General features: G+C 38.2%; 1 protein-coding gene and 1 long non-coding RNA gene across 4 annotated transcripts in view; both read right to left on the bottom strand.

Moving 5' to 3' along the window:
• LOC127175986 (uncharacterized) overlaps positions 1-23118 on the bottom strand; it is a 79397-nt gene that overhangs the window by 6241 nt on the left and 50038 nt on the right. Inside the window, exon 3 of one of the 3 annotated variants that reach the window (XR_007829049.1) lies at positions 21504-22108. The exons of the other annotated variants lie outside the window; for them this stretch is intronic. This is a non-coding gene — a long non-coding RNA (uncharacterized LOC127175986). Of the gene's footprint in view, positions 1-21503; positions 22109-23118 lie in introns of those variants that run through there. 3 annotated transcript variants of the gene reach the window in all.
• zic6 (zic family member 6) lies at positions 7159-20383 on the bottom strand. Its single transcript, XM_051127370.1, has 2 exons — positions 18926-20383; positions 7159-17450 (listed from the first exon to the last, which is right to left on the bottom strand). The coding sequence occupies exons 1-2, from the start codon at positions 19884-19886 to the stop codon at positions 16843-16845; spliced, it is 1569 nt and encodes a 522-aa protein (XP_050983327.1). The 5' UTR covers positions 19887-20383; the 3' UTR covers positions 7159-16842.

The following is a 23118-nucleotide window of genomic DNA, read 5'->3' as shown; positions in this document are numbered from 1 at the left end:
TAAGCAAATGAGGCCGTTGAAAAGCTATGTCAAGGAGGTGGCGCAGCCGATTAGCCTACTAGCGCCTTTTGCTACGGACTACGCCCTGGAGTATATAGGGTCATTCTTCCAATAGGACTCAACTGCTGGTTGACAATACTAAATGTTCCCACCTTGCCTCTTGGAAACAAGATGCTTACAGACGGATTGGGGGTGGGAATTCTGTCTCACGTTTGCTTCCCCTGGCAAATGACACACTTCATGGTTAAAAAATGTTGGGTCCCTGAACAGACTTCACAGTTATATAAATAAAATGTGTGGCATAGGGACAAAAATGGTCATATTTAATCCCACTTTGAACCCCAATTAGGGAATTGATGAAAGGCTTCCCACCCCCATGCCTTCTGTATCATAATTGTTTTCTCTTTCCTAAAATGTCATGCACGCACAAAACACCTCAAACAACCTCTCGCATATTTGTTCACGAAAAATTATAGGACTCCGGATGGCCTCATACAACCCCAAAGCACGTCACCTCAAACAAAACGAGAAGATAATAAAAAACAGTACCATTCACTGACAGAATGAGAAATGTGACTCTGTATGGCTTTGTCAAAAACAAAGACCTAAAAAGACAAATTAAATTTTCAGACAATAAATAGTAACAGATTTAGGCATCACGCTAACCACAAAAGCCAAGAGCAACATTAAAGCAATCTAAATGACTGTCTCTGTCATAAATAGAAACACCAGTTACAGAAAATTACACCAAAACAATAAAGTGTTTGTTTTGATTTTTTTTTGCTCTTCGTCCCGTATATTGTGATTCCATTATTTTTATTTTTCTTGCAAACTTAACTCTGTGGGATGTTATAATATTCCATAGCCTACAGATATTGTTCTTGATATCCCGGCTTTTGTTTACTTACGTTGTCGGAACACACTTTTTTTTTTTTTTTCACACCACAGGACATACCAGCAAAGCATAATTTCTCTGTGAGCATTAACTTCAAAAATGTTTTCAATACACATTTTACTTTATGTAAAATTCTAAATAAGACAGCTCTGTGGGTGCCCCATGACCCTGAAAATCCACTGCAGCTCTATTATTTGTCTAGCGAGCTGCGGGCGTCCCAAGTTTCTTAGGAGATAAGCAGTCCTAGCTCTATCAAAAAATACAAAGCTTAATGTGTCAGAGAAGGATAAGGAAAAAAGCAAAATGAGGAGATTTGCGCAAATCAAACTGACTAAGACAGAGAAATGAAGTAGAAAAACAGGATAAAAGGAGACGGTACGCTTGCGAGTAACCCCAATAACACCATGTTTAGTCGTAGGGTAAAATATACCATCTTGTGTATCCAAAGCAATAAAATCATTTCTTTGTGCACTTCACTCGAGCTAATGCTTTTTTAAAGCACATTGTCAAACCTGACCAAAAAACAATGTGCTGATTCAATGAAACGCTTGGACATGGGCGATTAAAAGGGGTGCTAGCTTTTCGGGGCAGATGAAAATTGGGGTATTTCGAGGGCTTTGGGAACAGGGAGGGTGATAGGAGGAGGGGGAAATGAAAGGAAAATGCCAGTAGTGCCCACTCAGCTATTTTCCCAGTCAAGATCAAAGACAGCGCTGGACTGGCCGCACCGCGGGAAACTTGAAATGTGCCCTGCCTTTGTTTGCTGTTGCTAGGAGACTTCCAGACAGCCAAAAGTGTTTTCACAAAGCTACAGGATCAAAAACCATTCCAAATATATATTTTAAGACTGTCATGTTTGAGACTGAGCATTGCAATTTACTAAGCCACTCAACAAGCACAAGAAATACTGATTTAACTGCATAACGTGTACTGATCATACGAAGAACCCTCTTTTTAATAACAGAAAAAGCTTCTTGGACGTTCAGTTTCCATATGTACGCAAGCTGTCCTATACCTACAGAGCTTACATTACACTCAGTTTTATGTGGGCTTTTGTGTGCGAGAAAGAGAGAGAGAGCAATAGCAAGAGCGAAAGGGAGAGATTAATCATCAGAGCATGTATATTTCCTCCACTTAAGCAACAATTCCATTAATGGGTGTCTTGAGTGCGTGTTACTGGGAGCTCATTAGCCATTATTAGTCTAACACTCGAATAAATGTCAGAATGTGCTGAGCAAGAGCTGCTGGTAATAGGCCCTGGGTATTATCAAGACTGCTCATTTAGAAATGTGTGTCATATCTGATAAAGAAAAATGTGAACCGCGGTGTGCTGATCATAAACCCCTTTTATATTTACTGTACGTGGAGTAATTAAAGCAAAGGCTCAGTGCAGGCTCAGTCTGACGCCATCTTGAGTGTGGCACGCTAAGTGCTCGAGGCCCATTGAAAGAACTAGATTGGCTCATGAAGAATAAATAGCTAAGTAAGCGTATGCGTCTAAATCCTTGCAGTTACTTAACCCGAATACAATATATGAGTGTGGTGAGCCCAGACTCGCACAAGCGGGAAGGAATTCTATTCTGTCACTGGACCGCATCCATGCCCTTGAGTGAGGCAGTGTACTTGGGATACAGATCACCAATCCTCTTGCACAACATCACGCCCAACCTCAACTGAACTTGAACTTTCTTTATTCACTATAAACCACCTGTATTAAAGTTAATGGCTTGCTATGCTGTCAGGTAATGCACTCACTTATTTTGCATTTTATCAATATCAGTTTCTATACATAATGTGCTGAGGGGATATTTAGGGATCCAAGTAGCCAGTTCCAGATTACTATTTCTTCCCCCATTAAAACTAAATGTGAAAGGGAGAAATGTAAAATATATACCCAAAATGTAGCTCGCTACTTAGAAAAAATAACTTGCGTATGCAGTGCTAGAGACTTTTGCTAGGCACTTAGATATGTTTCATTAGCTATGTGAAAAAAGTGTTTCATAACCACGGATTAATCATAATTATAGTTTCTGTGGCTCATGCACTCAAGATCCCTAACACTCCACTTATTTTCACATTGAAAAATTGAACCAATTCTGTACCAATGAACAGACAATGAATATGCTGGGGTTATTTTACTAAAAAAAGGTTATAATCCATGAGTGTAATAAATAATTTTGATTACATTTGCTACATATAGACTGCATAGAGATGAGGAGACCCTAAGAAATTTGGAGGGCTAACGCAGTTGGTTGCACTAAAATTACTGAGTATTCTTCTAATGATTTTATTTTTTTATTTTAATATAATTTATATTACCACATTCTTAAATGAAACAACCCAGTGCTGGGCAAAATATGGACAAGCACAGTGATTGCGTTGTTTTATTTAACTCAGCTATTGCTTAAAATTACTATATTTCTTGCTTAAAATGAACCCCAAATAGGTTGGAAATTAACATTTATTAATATGTCCAATAAGTTGAATAAATAATAATTAAATAAACTTTTTTAAATTGATTATTAATGCATGTTCATCTTTTGATTATTGCTGATGCCTCTAGTAATTATGTATCCGATTTTTAATGTACAACCTATTTTGGGATCATTTTAAGCCGGCAATATAATAATCTTTAAATAATAGTTGAGACATAAAACTACCCACAAGGTTGAGTTAAACATTTAAACATTTAACCCAACCACTGGGTCAAAACAACCCAGTTTCTGGGTTTGTCCACATTTCACCCAGTACTCGGTTGTTTTTAACCCAGCATTTTTTAGAATGTATATTATTATTATTATTATTGTTGTATATATTGTAAAATAGTGCTTTTCACAATTTAAAAAATGGCTTCAAAGCATCAAAGCAACTTTACAGTAACTATCCGTGAACAATTGCATGTTTTCAGCCAATCAGATTTCAGCGTCTCAAAAACTGTTTCCTCACGGATGGACAGAAGGTGGCGATATCTATTATTTAATTTAGGTATACACAAAGCAGAACATTTTATTGTTTTAGACAATGAATTATAAAGCACTTAAGGTAGTATTACAATATTATTGTATTTAGACCCCGATCGCTTCTGTTTGCAGTTTTATCTGTTATTGTTCACATGAGCGCCGTTGAAGTATTAAGGTTGTAGAATCGACGTTTTACTTAATGGAAGAAACAACAGTGTGAGCGCCATGAGAGTCCAGCCGAGAGTGACCTTCATGTCTGGAACGATTAAGATTAGAATCGTGCAGCGTCTGCCTCTTGTTTTCAAGAGCTTGAGCCAACTGGCACAGGCCGAGTGTTCTCTCCCAGCTCTCCGTCTGCCGCAGCGACAATGACAACCAGTTACCGCATGGCGTGCAAAGATGACAAAAATACTTTCACGCCAAGGGATTTTATTCTGTCCAGGCAAACATCACGCGATTACCGAGAGCCGTCCGCTCTTGTTTAAAATAATTGTTTCTAACGCTTAGTAACGGTGTACGGTTTTGATCTGAGAGCTTTGGGTTGATCTTTGATTTTACAACATAAACCAATTTAATGAGCGCGTATATGTGTAGTGATTTCAGATCATCTAAGCGTTCAAAGTCCAGAGCATTTGTATGTGAACTGCAGAAGTTGTTTAATATGCTGCAACTGTTGTCCGACGTGTATGCTGTTGCCACCGGCGCTGAAGTCTCAGTGGAGAACATCTTACTGAAAAGCAAAAGCTATGCTCCGTTTGTTTACTACTTTTTTTCTCAGCATCATTTCATGCCTGTCTCTTTCTACGCAGCGTTTAGTCTCAATAGGATAGAGCCTGTTCTGCTTCACGCACTTTAGTCTGGATCCTCCCCAGTGTGACATCATCTGTTGTACTTTAAGGGTTTCTAGTGCCACCTCTCAACAGCAACATCACTCACCTGGAACACACGCCAAGAGACGTTCAGAAAGCACTGGTACTCTGGTACCAATGTAATAAATCATTCAGAATAACAAAATGAGAGGAAAAAATATTTTGTCTCCGTATATCAAATGATTCCAGCGGTCGTTTACTTGTAAATACTTAAGAGAGACGCTGTAACCATGTTACACTCTATCTAAAACTATTTTAGAATTATTTAGCTAATTATATTACGTAGATTAATTTGGCTTATATTAACTGAGATGTGGAATAGGCTAAATGGTCTCGCATCAGGGGGGAAAAAATTAAACCAAACTATTATGAAGCCAAAACGGTGAAAAACTTAAGAAATCTTGACCATTTTATATAACATACATTTTTCGCATTTAGTTTAAATGTACAGCCTATAAATTTGAAACTAAAGCTAATGAGTTTGTTTTCTTCTTCTCCTTTTTCAAAAGTATTAATGTTTGACTTTATATGCAGCTGCCCAGATACAAGAAAGAAACTGCCTTTTTTAGAGAAAACAAGACGTTTATTTATTTATTTATTTTGCTTGTTCCCTTATATTTACTATTTTAATTAGATTGCATATTATATTATATTATATTATATTATATTATATTATATTAAACACATGATAATTATCAACCAAACAATTCTTCTTCATCATCAGTAAATAAAATAAGCTTTTACAACAGGTCAACTGCTGACTTATTCCCTCCATTATGCGACGGGCCGTGTGATCAAAACTGATTAAATTGAAAGAACACAAGTGCGCGTAATTTAGGGACGAAGTGCTGTTTAATTAGTAATAATTAGAGAGAAAAACTTCAATGTTTTTTCTTTGGTAGCGAGCACAACTGGTTTATTTTTTCCAGCATGTGACCGCTGCCTGAACCCTGAACCCCGTGGTGACAATAAAATGTTTCGGTTCTTCGGAATTCCATAAAAGCTCAAACGTTTATAACGTTGCGAGGCAAAAGGTGGTGGAAGAGAGAAAGATTTAGTAATGGTAATTAAGAGATGGGATTCTTGACTGAAAGGTCACTGAGGCCAGAGTTACTTCATCTAGGGCACCGTCGTGGGTTAATCATTGGAGCCCGTATGACCTGTGGGCTATATGAACGCAGAAAATAAACACTGTGTTTACGTGAATGTTTTGTTGATGATAACTCTCATTGCGTAAGTGATCTAGAGAGCAATGTTCAATATATATAACAATAAAAGTTTGCTAACTAACAATCTTGGCAACTCGTCAAAAAAGTTGGTGTAAGTTTATTTATATTATTTAATGTGTTCGGACCTTTGGTCCAGTCAGTTGTGAGAGATTGTTTTCTTTTTAATATAAGGGTATTAAGAGGCGCAAAGCTTCGTAGACATAAGAGAGTGCGGCTGACGTCACAGCCTGAGAGTCACCCGCCGTGTGTACGCGTCTCTAAGTAAGGACTTATCTACAAAAAAAGTTCTGGCTGACAATGTGGGTGGACAGGGCGTGAAACTACTATCATCATCAGTTTTGAATGAAAGAAAGAAAACATATATACAACAAAAAGGGAGGCTCATTCCAATTCAGCTGCGTTGTTAGGACAACGAGAACCATCCCTCAGATGATTAGTTCCACTTCAAAAGAATTTACTTTCCGGCGGTGAAAACGTCCCCCTTTTGTGTCTGTACACAGAGTTTTCACTCGCAAAAAGACGACGACTAGTATGATTTAGTCAGTCTGTTTATTTTTTCTTCTGTTCACAGTACAATTGTATTAAATAAATAGAGGAGTCACCACAATGGTCGAGAAGTTCATAAACATGTATGGAAGATTTAGCATTCTTTTGTAGGCAAAGCACAAAGCACTGGCCACATTCAAGTTGGGATGGGGAGGTAACAATGACAGCTAAAGCAACAAGTTTTCCATGTACAAAAGTTTGGTCTTCAAGAATTTATATACATGACCTGTGCAAGCAGGACAATCCAATAACTGATCAATACTTCTAAAAAGATGAGGATCAGAATGTAGGCTTATATGAAAATGCATGAAAGATATAAAACATAGCAAAACAATCAATAGAGCTTGAGTCAGGTTTGCTTTCATCTCAAAGCTATGTCAATAGCAACTGACGTTTGTGTGTGCAAACTACAGAAACAAGCCATTTGACTCTGAAATTGACTGCAGAGCGAGGAAAAGGTTGATATCACGTTAGAATTACAGGTCGCTGTCCTCACCGAATCCTCTTTAAAGCCATCACACCTGACATGATATCATTTGACACTGTTCATTTGCCCGGTGACCCACATCATAGTGCACTTCCCTCTGTAAATATATCCACTTAAATAAGTTTAGCTGTCTCGCTCTCAGCTTGGAGCACAGCAAGTTGAGAGGACAGTATGGAGGCATTTGAGTAGGGTGCCAACAGGGGGCCTACATCTCTACAAGTTTGCATTAAACATATCATTCAGCTCTGAATGTCTGTGTGTGTATATGGGTAACTGTAATTTGTTTATTTTCCACTTTGAATTAATAACTTCATACCACATTTTCCTGTTCCTAAAATCCTTTTTTCTTTCTGTTTTGTAAAACATATTCAGCAAGTTTTAGCCTATAAAAATATTTTAGGGTTTGTGCACACACTTTTAATAAAAAGCATGCAGAACTTGCAGAGTATGCAGCATCATCTCTGAATAAACAACCAAAACCTAGAATGGATTATACTGGTTAATAAACAATTTTAATATTTAATTTTACAGCATTCGCATATTTAATATTTTCCACACTGGGCAGGTCAAATGGTAATTAACTCTCTCCAAATTAATATTTTTATAGAGCACAGTTGTGCCTATGCAGGCTGGTAATATTCGTGAGATATAATTAAATTACTTGACCTTGCTTATATTATGAAAAAAAAAAAAAAAAAAAAAAAAAAAACATAATCATTATGACTCTCATTTACAATGAAGATTTCAGAGCTTTTGCTTCATGTTTATGTATGGATTTTTTTAGGTGTAGTATCCAAATGTGCTTCTAAGGAAAGATGGCTTGTTTATTGTTAGCTGCTTTGTTTTAAGTCCAATAATACAACATTATATTTTCACTGACATATACTCACAGAAGAAATCCAAGATCAAAAGACAGTGAAGTGCATATAAATAAATATAATTACATTTCAATGAGTGTAAAAAAAAAAAAAATCAAAGCATATGAGAGACATACATTCTTCCTGAGCCATTATGGAAGCAAGGACTGACATATGAAAAAAAGAAAACAGTCTTGACTTGAGCTCAACTAATTGCTTCTTTCATCTATCCAATTAAAGGCTGAAATTTAATCCAAGTAGTATTGCGTGTTTTGATAACTCATCATGCGCTCTTGCCTTCTAATCAACAGAGTAATGTTCATTCCACGTTAATTCTCGTCTTGAATATTAGCCGCTTTGGTTATTGATTCCAATCAGCTTCTCAAGGTACAGGGTTCCTTACACAGCTTAGAGGACTAGTTGACATGTATGAGAAAACTGAAGGACAGCGTAAAGCTCCCAACCAGATCCTCCCTACCAGCGGGTGGTAGATTCAGAGAGGATGTTTTCAGGATGTAAAATGATAAAAGGCATTTAGCATAATTCGGTTTCTCTTATAAAGTCACTTGTAAATGCATGTTTTCACAATGAGATCACCATGCGTACATCATGGATCATCGCCTTCTCTTGTTTTGCTATCAGCACTCCAAGGGCAACCAGGCCTATCGGTGATAAAATATGAGATAAGCAAAATGTGATGCTAATGTTTTCATTTGGGAAATATACAGGCCAGGTCTAAAACAAGAGCACCTCAAGTGAAACTAATAATAGTGTCTAATACTGTATGTGTAGCAGCCTTCCTTAAAAAAAACAACAAAAAAAACATCACATTGTAGATCTACTATATGGGTCACTAGGATTTCAGAGAGCGAGAAAAAAAACAAACAAAACTGGAAATAAAAATAAAGAGAAAATATGCAGTGCTGAGTAAAGATCTAAGGAACCCAGTTGCTATTAAGGAAATTATTTGGGGAAAATAACTGCTCTGAAGATTAATTAACAGAGTTAGTTTCAACTGATTGAAAGGGAATATGGCCCCGCACAAGCAGGCTTAATTATATCCAGCTCTTATTTGTCTTATTAGGCATTGTAAACAAAAATGCCACTGACTTGTTCAGAAGGCAGTGTATTATTAGAAACAAATCTATTATGGAATTTATCATTATACTTAGTATTAGTAAGTAAGACCATCATAATGATGATATCTGGTTGGAATATGTATATACAAATTGTATGGATATAGAAAATGTTGTTAGATTTTACATAATGGCTACATGGCTAATAGTCAAATTAGCTTAAAACATCTCTTGACCTTTAACTCGCTGGAGTTGCTAAGGTGGCGAGTATGGAGTCCTAACGAGCAGTAATTGTAGCGATAAAAGCCATGCAGCAAAAATCATGCAGCACTTAAATACTCACATGGGTAAAGGTTCACCAAAGCCCACCTTTATTCACTCTGGGCCCCTCCCTCCAGAAACCGCTCCACCAATCTCAATGTGAGACTGCAGTGACCTGATATCTTACAAGCCAAAGGGGATTTGCGCTGCCTTCACATCCCAGGCATACATTTTCATGAGACATGACTTTTTTATTCTTTTAGCAGACTGAAAATACATTGAACCCCTACAGATATAAAATGAAATTACGTAACTTTGACTTGCGTAACTGGAAAAAAAGTAATTGTTACATTTACAACAGCTGTAACGCATGGAGATATGGAGGATAAGCCAGTGACGGATGTGTTAATTACCTCGTTTCTATTCCTCTCTAATGTAAGGCCAAGGAATTCTAAGAAATACATTCATGTGCACAGATTTTTTTGTTCTCCAAGTCAATCAATACATCTAAACCAGGATTTAGTTAGCTTTATCCACGTCTGTTTTTAAAAAGTCCACAAATCAAGACACGATGCAAAATGACCTTCATGCATAAAGCTGTCAGTGCAATTTGCGTATGTTGAAAAGGGAAAAACATCATCTGACCAATGCTAAAATCAAAGACACAAGTTCTGCGAAGCTAATATGATAAGCCTAACTGATCCAGGCACTGGACTCATCTAATGAGGAATTCAAATGACATACATATTTATCTGTTTTGGTGAGCTAAATGTATGTTGCACAGTCCATAACCTCTTGCGGACTGATCAGCCAAACATTTTGCTACATTGTGAAAGCATATTTTGTAGCAGAGGTAGGTTGAAGTAAAGCTTTTCTTTTTTTACCACCTCACTCTTCCATCTAGTTCTGCGCCCTAGAGTGGCAGGTCAGCACCAAACCAAATCCGATTTGTCCCAACCATTAATGTCACGGCCTTTAAGCTACATATCATCACAGAGAGTACGCTTGCTCAATCTGTAATTGAAATAGCTTGGGGAGAAACGCTGAGCCCCGGTTGGCCCCCTGAGCCTGCTTTATCCACTCCACCATCCATCACTGTTCACTATGGCCTCAAGGTGCTGGTGTAATGCTGTGAGGTTAACAGTGAGATCAACTTAAAGACGTGCACGCGCCCGCTTCCCTTTACCTGGCCCACGGGCCCGAACATGTGCACGTGTGACATGCGCATCAGCTAAAAAAAAAAAAAACATATTGTGAAGGAAGCTGTGTCAGGTGTACCTCAGTTCAGCGCTTGTGCTAGTTTGAAAGCGTTGATAGTTGCAGGCTCAGAGGATGGCTGAACTTCAGTTGGGGAAGTGATCAGAAGGCCCATCTCTGCTTTAGATGTCGAGTTCACAGGATTGATTACACAGACCCCTTGTGATGCATCCTTCTACAGATGAAATTAAACACCCACTATTACACACTACTTTGAAACACCCTGGACCCTGATCAATGTGATTCCAGATTCAAAAGCACACTATAAAAGACAATGCTTTTCATTAAAAATTCAAATGCGATATTTTGAGATAGTCCACTAATGAAAAGTGATGGTGCTGAGGGAACCAAAAAGACAACATTCGCTCTAGGTCTGTGGGTCTCCTAAATCCAAAGGAGGCTGCTGCTCAACCAGGTCAGATCAAAGCCACTTTTTGCAAGCATTCAAGATGGATTCTGTATTGTGGGTGGAAGTGGGAAAAAATAAAAACTAATTTGGATTTTAAAAATGTATGAGAAATTAAAAGTCTCTTTGTTAAGGCCACTGCAAGAGTGGATAAATAAGCTCCAGCGTGTCTTTTTAAGCATGTTCAGCTGGCCTCTCACATACATGAAGGCTGCCAAAAATGCCCTTGCCAAGACGTGGAGGACACAGTACGTGCTCTCCAAGTTGATCTTTACCGAAAAGGATCTGGAAGCAAGATCAGAGGAACTGGGCGATGGCCACGGTCACCCTTCTGAAAGCATAGCACTGGTGTTCAGAGTCAGGGGCATCCTCAAAGTCGCCCCCTTTCAAAAGGGGCAAATCCACAACAGTTGCTAAAGTGGATTTAGCGACTAATGGTAAGAGAATTGTTCCTTTTGTTCGTCCCCCACTGGAACACACGGGTCGCCACGACCACGTCGGCCGAAACTTGAGCTATTATTGCATACTGCCACGAGATAACCCGATGCAAGCCACACCTGCAAGCCGATTGGCTGAGCCGAGACCTTTACTGTCTTCCCTGCTGCTCTAAGATGCCATCATCAGAGAAATGTCTTATGTAAGGCATGGATAATGCATGAAAAAGAGGATGCAAAAAAGATTTTTTAAAGAAACGTCCATTGGGGTGAATTGCAATCCTAAAAATGCATCAAAAGACAGAAATGCATCAGATATTGGGCTGGGTGGAGTTTCCTCCCACTCCCAAATCGCAGCTGTGCTGAATGGAAAAGCCCCATAGCAAAAGCCCCGCACTAGCCTCATTTTGGTGGACTTGCTGAGGTTTGACAAGAGAACGGAATGTCCGGCAAGTGAATAGATGGGTATTTAATAAGCTGTGGTACCAGCTGAGCTACACAGGGGGCTGGCACCACCACCACTGACTCGAGAATACTGCACTGCGGATGAAGACGGAAAGAAAACCAACCGATCAACTGACTGCATCGCTAGCGGTGCGAATCTAAAAGCTCAAATGTGATTTTTAATGCAAAAATTCCACTAAATCTACCATGTTTTATAAGAATTCTCTACAGTTGAAGTGGTCGTTCACCTATAAATTAAGATTTCTTATTGTTTTTGTTTTTGTCCATGTAATGAAAGTCAATGGCGACTTTCAATGAATGGACAAAAAAAAAAAAAGATGAAATATTGTTTAAAATATCTCCTTTTGTGTTACACATTAGAAACACTGGCTTGGAATGACATAAGGACGCAAGTCCATGATGACAGAATTTTCACTTTTTGGGTAAACTAACCCTTTAAAGTATTTTCTCAACACGTGGTAATTGTCAAGTTAGCGCTTAAGCGTATCTAAATGAAACCAGGGAAACAAATGAGACAAATTATCTCACAGAGATTCACAGGAAGCTTGACAACTGAAAACACGACACTATCTCTGAGTTCCATGTCTTGTACGACTCTCACGTTTCATGTTTTTGATAGCCTCATTACAGCCTCACCTCTAAAATCAATTTGCCTGTGTCTGTAGCATCACTCTCATTACACACTGGGTAAGCAGGAAGAGCGCGTGCATGTGTGTGTGCACGCGCGCCAAAGCCCTCAAAGCCTAACACACCCGGTTTGGAAAGAGATAAATGAAAGCGAGACTAAGAAGAAAACACAGGACGGTCGAAAAAGGCGTCGGAGTATGAGTGGACGATGGCGACTCTGTAAACGATCTGAAGGACGGAAGATCAAAAAAGGTGAGTTTTGTGATTTAAGGTTCATGAAACATTGTGGCACCCACCTGCCACAGGACCACACTGCTGCACAGATTAAGGGGCCGGGATAAGGGAGTCATGGGAGAAGAGGGTAGCCAGGAGCACAGGCAGAGCAGCAGATGAGAGAGTGCAAAAGTGGGCTGCTATATACAGGAGGGGGTTGGGATGAAAAGAAGCCCAAGTCAGGGAGCACCAACACCACTGGCTTGACCTGGGGACGACTGGAAAAGGCAGGAATCCAATTAAAATCACACCCCATCGGCCTGCACAGCCACCACCCCCTCACCAGGCTGACGCAACTTCACACTGCTCCTGCTAGATGTGTCATTTTGAGCAGGTGGAACGCAGCAGACACTGAGATCATATAGTCCTGGTCACACTTTGAGGATGCATTGGCAAAATAATCTATGATACACTATCTGTACGAGTAAAGTATAGAGTAAGTGCGTGTATATGCATAAAAAAGTTGAATATGTTATAAGTTGTCACATATTATAGGCAAAAATGCAAACTAACCTTCGCCATACATTCTTGTTGCTAGGCAGAAAGCAGTCGGTAAAAAGTGGCAGAGAGTGGCAGCAACGTATCATCTCATTCACAGTAAAATAACCATATTAAAAACAGCTGAAGTGTATGGTCATCCAAATATTCATAAAGAAATGTCATTTTTCTATACTATACTATTGGCAGTGCAAAGTCGGAATATTTTTTTAAGCAAAAATAAACAACGTGAGTTTAGGAAAGAGATCTGAATTCTGCCTGTTCAAAATGCACATCACCTCTGCACTTGCAAAACAGAGTAAATACTGAATAGACTAAACAGAGACAGCTATTCAGGGATATTTTTATATATGAATCCTCCTTAAGGTTGCTTTCAGAGAGTGATGCGGTTAAACGAAAACCAAGGAGTTTACAAAAAACAAAATGTTGTTGGTCTTAATGCAGCAATACAGTAAAATGTAATTAGGATTTAAGATGTAAGCATTTAAAAAGGCATTCGCTTTAAATTTAGATTGCAGATTGTATGCATGCTTATGGGATTACATTAATGTATTGCATGAAATTTACAATAGTATCCAATGAGCTTTTACATGCGATTTTGTCATTTGATTTCAATCACAGGACAGTTAGAGGAACAAAGATATTGAAACAGCCAAATCAGAGTCTGTCCTGTAACTGTAAGTTTCTAATTATCTATGACCAGCAACACTAGACCTAAATAAAATCATTCTGAGAGAAATAATAACACAATTTGCAACACCACTAGAAAACAACAGATTTTTTTCTCTTGTTTTCAGTTGCATTTCTCATTTTGTCGCGGTTGTGTTAATGACTATATTTTCATATATAATTTAACCATACACACTACACATTATTTGTGCTACAAACAAGTGAGATTCCACAAGCAAGTCGAGCATGGAAAATATTTTCTTACAACTGCAATTTACTCACAACAAGATTTAACATATTAACATTAGGACTGTTATCATATTTCTATAGAAGACAAATTCACAGCAGAGCTACCTTAACTAAGACAGGATCAGTTTAGATGAATTATGATGAAAAATGCATTTTCATGTTTTTAACATTGAACCTACACACCACATTAATGCAATTACCTCTATGTGTTAAACATCCGCTCTAATGATTATACAATTATATATAAAACAAACTGTTCAACTCAAAGTTCACTGAAGAACAGAAACACATTTTTCTATTGCAAATTTGTAAATATTGCCTCAAAACAACATACGAACCTAGCATCAGACTGTCACAAATAAACTTCCTGTGCTTTCTTTTCAATTTCCTGTGGCTCAGTGATCCAGGAGTGATTAAGAATTTCTTGCAAGCTTCACGTTTAACAACTTGCTTCGAACATACCGCATCAGTCCAGCACTGAAGGTGTGAGGTTTCAGTGAAGAGAAAATGTTACTTTTGCCACATGACCTTTCTAAGGTTATTCACGATAGCTAAATAAATAAAGTGAAAGATGTTAGAGATGTTAGAAGCCCCACCGAGTCAAAAAGCCTTGGTAGCCCCTTTTCCAGTTAAACCTACGGTCTCTTTTTCTCAAGCCTCAAATAGTCAAAAGAAAAAAATACAGAGGTTCACTGTATTCTTCAGCCACCGATTTTTCACAAGTTTCTTTCTATAAGTAGGTTGTGATGATTGGTGCCTGAGGCACCATCCTTAGCAGTGGGAACTGGGCTCTTAAACTATGAATGAAATGCATTATTGTAATAACCAACCTGGAAAAAAATGAGTCTTTTAAAATGTTATGCATCCTGGTCATTAGTGTTAGCTGCTTCACAGCACAGAGTGTTAGAAAGGCAAGTTACTCGCATTACAAATTGAGAAGCACTACCCTACAATGCCCTGCCACTTCATAACACTATACACACAGACACACGCACACCAAAAGAAATCCTCACAAAACAGGAGCATAAAATACCTAAGTGCAAACTCTATGATTATATAACAAGACAGTTGCAACAGTAGATTCAACAGTGGGCCACTACCAAGGCTCCAAAAATCACTGAGGTCAGTGTTCAGATTTTTCAAAATATCGAATCAGTTCGAAGCATGAAAAGCAAAGCAAACTAATGGAACTGAAGACAAAACTGAAAATATCTAATAGCAATTTGGTTATGCAACTGATGTACTGAAAGAGCTGTGGACATCAGGCTGACAATTTGGGTTTCATTGTGTGGTACCTTCTGCATTAACCTAACATTTCTTTTATCACCACTAAAGTTATTTGCTTCTTTTCAGTGGTTGGCTGCCATTTGTTTCTTGATGACAGAAGTGAGATTACAGCCGACTTGTACTTGACGGAACAGTAGTTGAGTTCATTGTCAGTTCTTTTACGATAATAATAACGCTCTAGCACACTGATAATGAGTGAGAAGTCTACCGAAACCTACACACTGATACATTCAGCAACTTAAGTGAGTGCAGGCTGGCTTTCGCTGCTTAGTACGATCATAAGTACAAGGCCTATAACCTCACTTATACCTTTATTTATGCCGTGCTATAATGCGCTGCAGTTTAGATAACAATAAGATTAACAGCAAACAAAACTATCATCGGCATACAAGATTCCACACACGACGGGTTAAACTGAAAAGAAATTACGATAAATTTGGAACCTGCTGGAGTTCATTCGAGGTGAGACAGCTTCGGCCGTAAAATCGCCTTCACGGAAAACAATTTCATTAAGTTATAACTTTTTAAAATTAATTGTTTTAGACTCTGAACACAAGTCTGAAAGTCACTAAAAGTAGGTCTATATAGTTTCTCCTTTTGAAATTTCATTGCAAAAACCTAAACACGCATGTGGTATCCGTTAAAAAAACTGGCACATACAGACAAAGTCCAAAAGTGTTATACTGAACTCACGCACGTTTCCTTTGAGAAGCATAGAGTTTAAATCACACGCCTGATCAAAGAGAATAGAGATTCTTTAATGAAACTTCGAATGCATAATTAATTGTACAGTATATACAGTCGAATCTTAATTAAACACTTTTATTCTCATGACGTCTGTAATGATCGCCCCAAAATTATAAAGGCATAAAATGCATTCATTGTTGGTGTAGTGTGATGGGTTCACCGATTGGTTCACCTTCACACACATCAAGACAAACGATATTTTTTCATTCTAATAACCTTCGAACTACATTTGAGCTTTGACAAAAAAATGCATGTAAACTCCATGTTGTAATTTACAGAAAGACTCACGTTAATAACTTTTATTATCACTTTTCAAGAGATAAACCTCTTCTTTCTACTATACATCACATATACGGAGGCCCTGCCTCTACAGAACCTCAAAATAACACGCCATTTATTTTTGTTCTTGTGCAGAAATAACTTACTTTATTCTTTCGACCTATATATTCTACTCCATTTGTGGGCACCTGGTTTGTAGATATTTTATATTTTATATATGAATTATATTTTGGCAACTTGTCTTTAGTTTTATAGATATTTTGGCAAGGTTAAGTAAGCTATTTACAGTTGAGGAATAGTTACCGACGTCTCACCAATACACGAACATTATGTACAACAGAAAAAGCTCACAGTAACAAATTGCACTATCCTATTTAGTAAGCCTGTAGGACAATATTACATGAAGCGGAACCCTTTAGTTGTCATCTGTCAGTGCTTTAACACGCCGAGTACAAGCCCGAATTACAGACATTATAAATCACTGTTACAGTGTTTGGGTGAAAAAGTGTCCACGGCGCTATGACATGTGTACCAGCCATTTACCAGGCTTTTTTGAAAAGGTGAGTTGGACGCAAAAGTTCTATGGCTAGGTGCGAACGTATGGCTTGGTTGGCTGCAGGAATATTGTACGGACTCTGGTCTGTAACTGCCCCGTTGTAGCAAGAGAGGGTCCAAAAGGGACTGTGGCCTGTGCGCCATATAGTCCAAACTGTTTTCAAAGGTGTGATGGAAACGTGACCTCATAGTCGACTCATTTCGTGTCTCAGGAGAAAGGGAGGGGGTCGTCATCGTTCGCGTCACTGTGGTAGAAGCGGGCGTGTCTTGCTGTTCTGCCACCTCAGGAGACCTGGCCTGTACAAGGTGCTCGTCGTCTTCGCCGATTTTGGCGATGTAGGCCTTGCAGTGGAGTTTCATGTGTTTGCGCAAGGAGCTGGGATGTGTGTAACATTTTTCACAGCCTCTGACCTTGCACGTGTAGGGTTTATCGCTGGAGTGAACGTGAGAATGCTTCTTCCGGTCACTGCTGTTTGCAAATCTCCGATTGCAGCCCTCAAACTCACATTTAAACGGTTTCTCACCTAAACGGGCAGAGGAGGGGGAAACGCGAGTTACGGGTGGGATGTACAGTCAACCATGGCTCATCAGTTCTGTGTGCATGGTGTCATTAGATGTGTTATGCAGGATGTTGTAGGCTACCAAAAAAAAAAAAAACCTGATGCTCCACACATTCAACAATATAGCAGGTGAGGAGAGAATTTTGTTTAGATAACACTCTTGCGCATGCAAAACGTGATAAATCGAAATCTCTGTTTTTCTTATTCTTAAAAACAGTGGTTTTCCAGTCAGTTGTTTTCATGCAGTGGCTGCTACGTTCAGTATCATGATTCACACGAGCTAACTCAGAATTAGCTTATTAATGAACAATGCATAAGCTAACTCAAATTGATTTCAGAGTCATAAAAAGAAAAATTAATTAAAGAACAAACAGTTTAACTGGTTTAAGTTTTATTAACACATAATCAACAGTTGGTTTCTAAATAATTTTATGGAACTGTGTCAGTGATTCATTTTCATTTTCTGTCTAAACTGCTTTCTGTGAAAAATATTTCCTAATATTCGCAGATGTTCTGTAGGTCGACCTAATTCATATTTTTAAATGCTCCCTGAGCAAAAGTCATTGTTGAATTTATTTCTAGTAAGAAAAATAAAGTTACGCTGTGGATTTAATAATTGTTATAATAACGATAAATCTTAGATATATTTAAAAAAAAACATATTATGATTAAATAATATAAAAAAAAAAAAAACACGCAGAGGGTATTTATATAAATCATAACAGTCTAAGGATTAATGTGACGTCATATTCAAGTGTAATGGACTAGACTCGGACTCAAAGCTTGCAGTGCGTAGCACTAGCGGGTGCACTCTACCATAGTAGAGAATTCAGCTGTGCCTTGCGTAAACGCTACGTCACAGCTCTCCGGTGCCCCGGAATTTATTTATTTATTTTCACTGCATGAATGAGAGGCACCCAAACAACTGGCCTGTGGATTGATTTTCACCAGCACGAAAGTTTCTGAAAACGAAATAAAAAAATCATCCCGCTAATACGAACAACAAACGTTAGAACAAACAATAGATTACATTTGATATAAACAAATGCTTTAATCGCAGCCCAAATTAAAGTCTGACATAGGCTGTAAGAAAATTAAATTCTATTGTATGCAAGATTCTACATTCATTCATATGCCGAAACATGAATTAAAATAATGGAAGGCAGTTTCAAAAATAGCGTTTGTGTACAGCAAAAAAAATAAATGACATATTAAAATATTACGGTAGAATATTTTATAGCGTTACTTTGGGAACAAATAATCAAACACTACGTTTTATCGAGTTTTTCTGTCCTCACAGTTCTTCATGAATTGATTTTGTGTTGGAACAATGTTAAGCGAAACAATGTTCAGAAACAATTCCGTAAGTTTGAAGCTTGTCATTATTATTTATTATTATTAATTATTATTATTATTATTATTATTATGTATTAACTAACCTGTATGCGTTCTCTTGTGTATCTTGAGGTTTTCGGATCTGGCAAAAACTTTTTCACATCCATGAAAAGGGCAGGGAAAGGGCTTTTCTCCAGTGTGCACTCTGACGTGGTTGACGAGCTTGTATTTGGCTTTGAAAGGCTTTCTGTCTCTTGCACAGTTCTCCCAGTGACAAACGTAGTCGGAGTGCTCCGGTCCTCCGACATGCTCAACCGTCACATGGGTGACGAGTTCATACATGGTCCCAAAACTCCTGGCGCAGGGCGGCTTGCCAGTGTCTTCTTGGCCGTCACTCCACTTGCATACCAGCTCGTGCTTTGGGTTCTGCCTGGAGCACCTGAGGAAGGCGTCGCCCCCTCCTCGCTGCATGGCCATGTTCAGAGGCTTGTAGAACTCCAAGAACTGGGTGACCAGCTGCTGGCTGTTGGCCCTGGGGCCACTGACGGACTGGCCGTACGGGTGCGTTCGTGAGAGCAGATCTCCTGGAAGACCCAACATCATTTGGCTGCTGAGGTCTCGGGTCGCGTCTGACGAACCATGGGCCTGCTCTTGGTACGTGTTGAAGAACGCGTGGCTCCTGCCATCCCTATAGCTGTGGAGGTCACGGTACCTTCCAATATTGCCATGCTGGTTAGGTCTCGGAGCCAGCTGATCAGTTACTGGTGGCATGCCTGCTGCTGACAGATTTGTCCCAATGATAATGCCCCTAGGACTGGGTTCTAAGCGATGGCTGGTGTATCCAGTGTCTGGAAAATGGGTAACCGAGTGGTCAACATATGCACTGGCCCTCGTCTCGTGGTAGTCTCGCAAATTTTGCGAGGGGCAGAGTTTTAAGGAACTGCCAGTGGGGTGCCCCATGTGCTCCTCTGCCAAAGGTGGCAGCACCACGCTGGGTTCAGTATTGCTCTCCCCAGGGTTGACGCAAGAAAGAGGGCAGCCACTAAACCGCGACAGGCTTGTCATGTTTTGTTGCAAGCTTGGCTGAGGGCTTGGCAAATCAACCAACCTTTAACGTTTACGATTTACCTACAAAACTCTTCCCCATTTCCCCCGCTGTATCATCTGCATGTGCAGTTATTGCCTGTAAACCTCTCAGACGCAGGAATCGGACCCAGGTTCGTTAAGATTGGTGTGAGTCCCATGCCGTTCACTTTGCCCTCTTGATTTGTGGCAATAACCGTGGTAGTAAAATGCTCCGAACCAGGCCATACTGCAATATAAAAGCACAGCAGGCAAACCAGCTTTTAAAAAACGGTGCTTTGGGATTGGTCGGAATGCGCGATGATTGACAGTCCCTGGATTTGTTTTAAAAGGGACACGCAGGCGTTCACCACACGACTCCGTTTTCAAATATCTCAGTGAAAATGCTTTGATATGTGCCGCTTGCGCACTGCCAGATATTGGCTGTTCTGTGACTTGAGACTGCCGAATGCGATATTGTTGGCTAAAACAGCGAAATGTTTAAATGCCACGTATATGAATTATTAGAAAGTCTCCGCTACGAATGTGTGATTTCAACATCGAATAGAAATAACCGGAGTTAAGCAACGAAATCAAAATTCTCTTTCAAGCCACACGTCTCTCGCATTCAGTCAACTGAGAATGTCTGTTTTAATATTTAATATTGTGCTTTAACTTCAATTCAACTGACTATATTTTGGTGATACTCGGTCCAGTACAATGGCGTTGTTGGTAAACACTTTTTTCTTTTTCTTTTTTAATTTTTATTTATTTATTTTTGCTTAACCGCCAAAATATACTACAGCCTAGATATAATATAGCCAGTTGAGCTATTATAATTTTACTTACAAGACAAGTTAAATTTTACACTTATTTAGCTAAAGTTGAACGTGACAGAACCTTTTGAACCTTTTGCTTTACTAGTGCAAAAAGTCAGGAAAATATTATTTGTTATTATTTATATAAATAACATGATATTTGCTATTAGACACGTCATAACAGAGAAATTCGGGGGGCACTGCTCGATTATAATGCACCTAGAAAATATCCCACATTGTAAAGTATCCTTCCGCCTGTGTTGGTCGGTTAGTTTGTTTACTAAAGAGTGAGATTAATTTTATTGGATGTGCTTAGACGTCCATTTTTATCGAATATTTTTTATTGAGTTGCAAATCTGAGAAGAAAAAGAATTATTTTATTCAAAAAAGTATAGATAAAATAATTGCATTCATAAAGAAACGTCAAATGAATAAATATTAATTACATACGCAAAAATTAGTCACAATAAAAACTATTGGGTTACCTCAGTGTCGCATTATTGCTAAATATAACGTTATTTGGACATGAAATATGCAAGGGTTAATAGGCTTCTGACTTTCAAGGTTACAAGAATGATGGCAAGTTTCACACATTTAACCTTTTCAACAAGATGACCTGGTGTCAAATTAGAAAGAAAATTTATTTATTTGTTTTGAATTATTTTGCACCTGCCAATATTAAACGGACAAAATGGAAATAAGCTTGTGGTGTAATCGCAACACTGTCATTGTGAAAAGAGTGATACAGCATCATATTGTGGACTGTCAAATTAAATACCTGTTTTTAAAAAAGAGCCAATTCAAACATGTTTACACACACACACACACACACACACACACACACAATGCTGATGTATTAAGAACAAAATTTAATTCAGTGTCAATCAAGTTTCAGAAACTTAAAAACAACTTCCGAAACGTTTATACCAGGGATACTGATAACTCACCTCACAGCATTTTGAATTTAAGTAAGTAATTAATGTATTTCTTCTAAAGACTGTCTCCCCCCATTGAGTGGGCACAAACTTATTTAATAATATAATTCTTCCCACACATGAAGTTCTTGGATAGAGTAAACATTACAAGACAATATTTACTGAGGTTACAGTAACTGTATTCACAATAGTCATCATTAAAAGTCAAAAAACACCATTCTCACTACATTAACAGAGTCATATCTATTATAAGAAAAGGGAAACCGGAAGAGGCCAAGAACATATACTTTTATATATAATGAGTCATAATGCAGTTTTCAAATATATGTCCCTGACCATGGTATCCAACGCCATAACATACAGAGCAATCAGTGGCAGATATTATTTTGTACAACAAAACAGTTTCTTCTCCAGTCTCACACCACACAGCAACTCTTCCTGATTAATTTCTTGCTTCTTTATTTCTTCATTACTGAAAAAAAGACAAAAGGCATTTCTACACATATTCGAGTAATATACAACTTAAAATATTAAAGATTTTCAATAAATGAGCTTGTACAATAATATTTAAACGGAGAGAGAGAGAGACAGAATGAGCGAGAGCATAAATGTATGATACAGGACACTGAATATTGCTTTTTGTGTTCTATCAATTCAAGTAATGGTCACTAAAAAGACCTAATGACACACATCTATAGTTCACAAAGGTCACAGACTTGTATTTGAGACCTACAGTGCACAGACTAAATAGTCAACAGAGACTAAAATCAGTTCAATGCATCCATAGTCGAAGTGGTACCACAGTGGTTTAAAGATATCTTAAGAAAAATAAAATTATATATGCTCTACAAATGTGAATATACCTTAAATATGTTTACCAAAATGTAAAATGCCTCTCTTCCTTGCATACCTCTATTACGTTTACGTCGTACAATTACAAATACAGTGTAGCCTTATCTTAATTTCTACATCAAGACAACTATAAAAGCCATACATTGCTTGTGATGTAAAAATAAAATACAATTAAATTAAATTAAATTTTAAATATGGTAATAAATTCTGGCTGAACATATTCGGTCTAATATACTAGGCTGAAAACTACAGAAAAACTTTTCCTTATTGCAGTGAACTTTGCGGGTGTTCAGCCTACAAGATAAGGGCTAAATGTCGGTAAATTTAGATGGGCAAACTAAGTGGAAAACAGAGACAAACTGAGTGGGATATAAGCAGGAAAAAAAACACCAAACGCAAGGACTCTACACTTTAAACGCATTTTTTTCCTTTTTTAAGTCTCGGCAAGGCACAATAGTCTATCCTGGCAACAGCAGTTTGCATTCACTAATAAGCAGATGCATAACGCCTCGACAAATTTAATTTCCAGTCATTTATGCTAAACATAGTTAACAAATTTTATATAGACACATGTTAATTGAAGGTGCCACAGTTATCTCATTACTCAATACTGATTAAGTGTTTGAGGTA

This window comes from Labeo rohita, chromosome 14, assembly GCF_022985175.1.
Source record: "Labeo rohita strain BAU-BD-2019 chromosome 14, IGBB_LRoh.1.0, whole genome shotgun sequence".
In the NCBI taxonomy this organism is placed as follows: Eukaryota; Metazoa; Chordata; class Actinopteri; order Cypriniformes; family Cyprinidae; genus Labeo; species Labeo rohita.
This window is presented reverse-complemented; position numbering and strand designations above follow the sequence as displayed.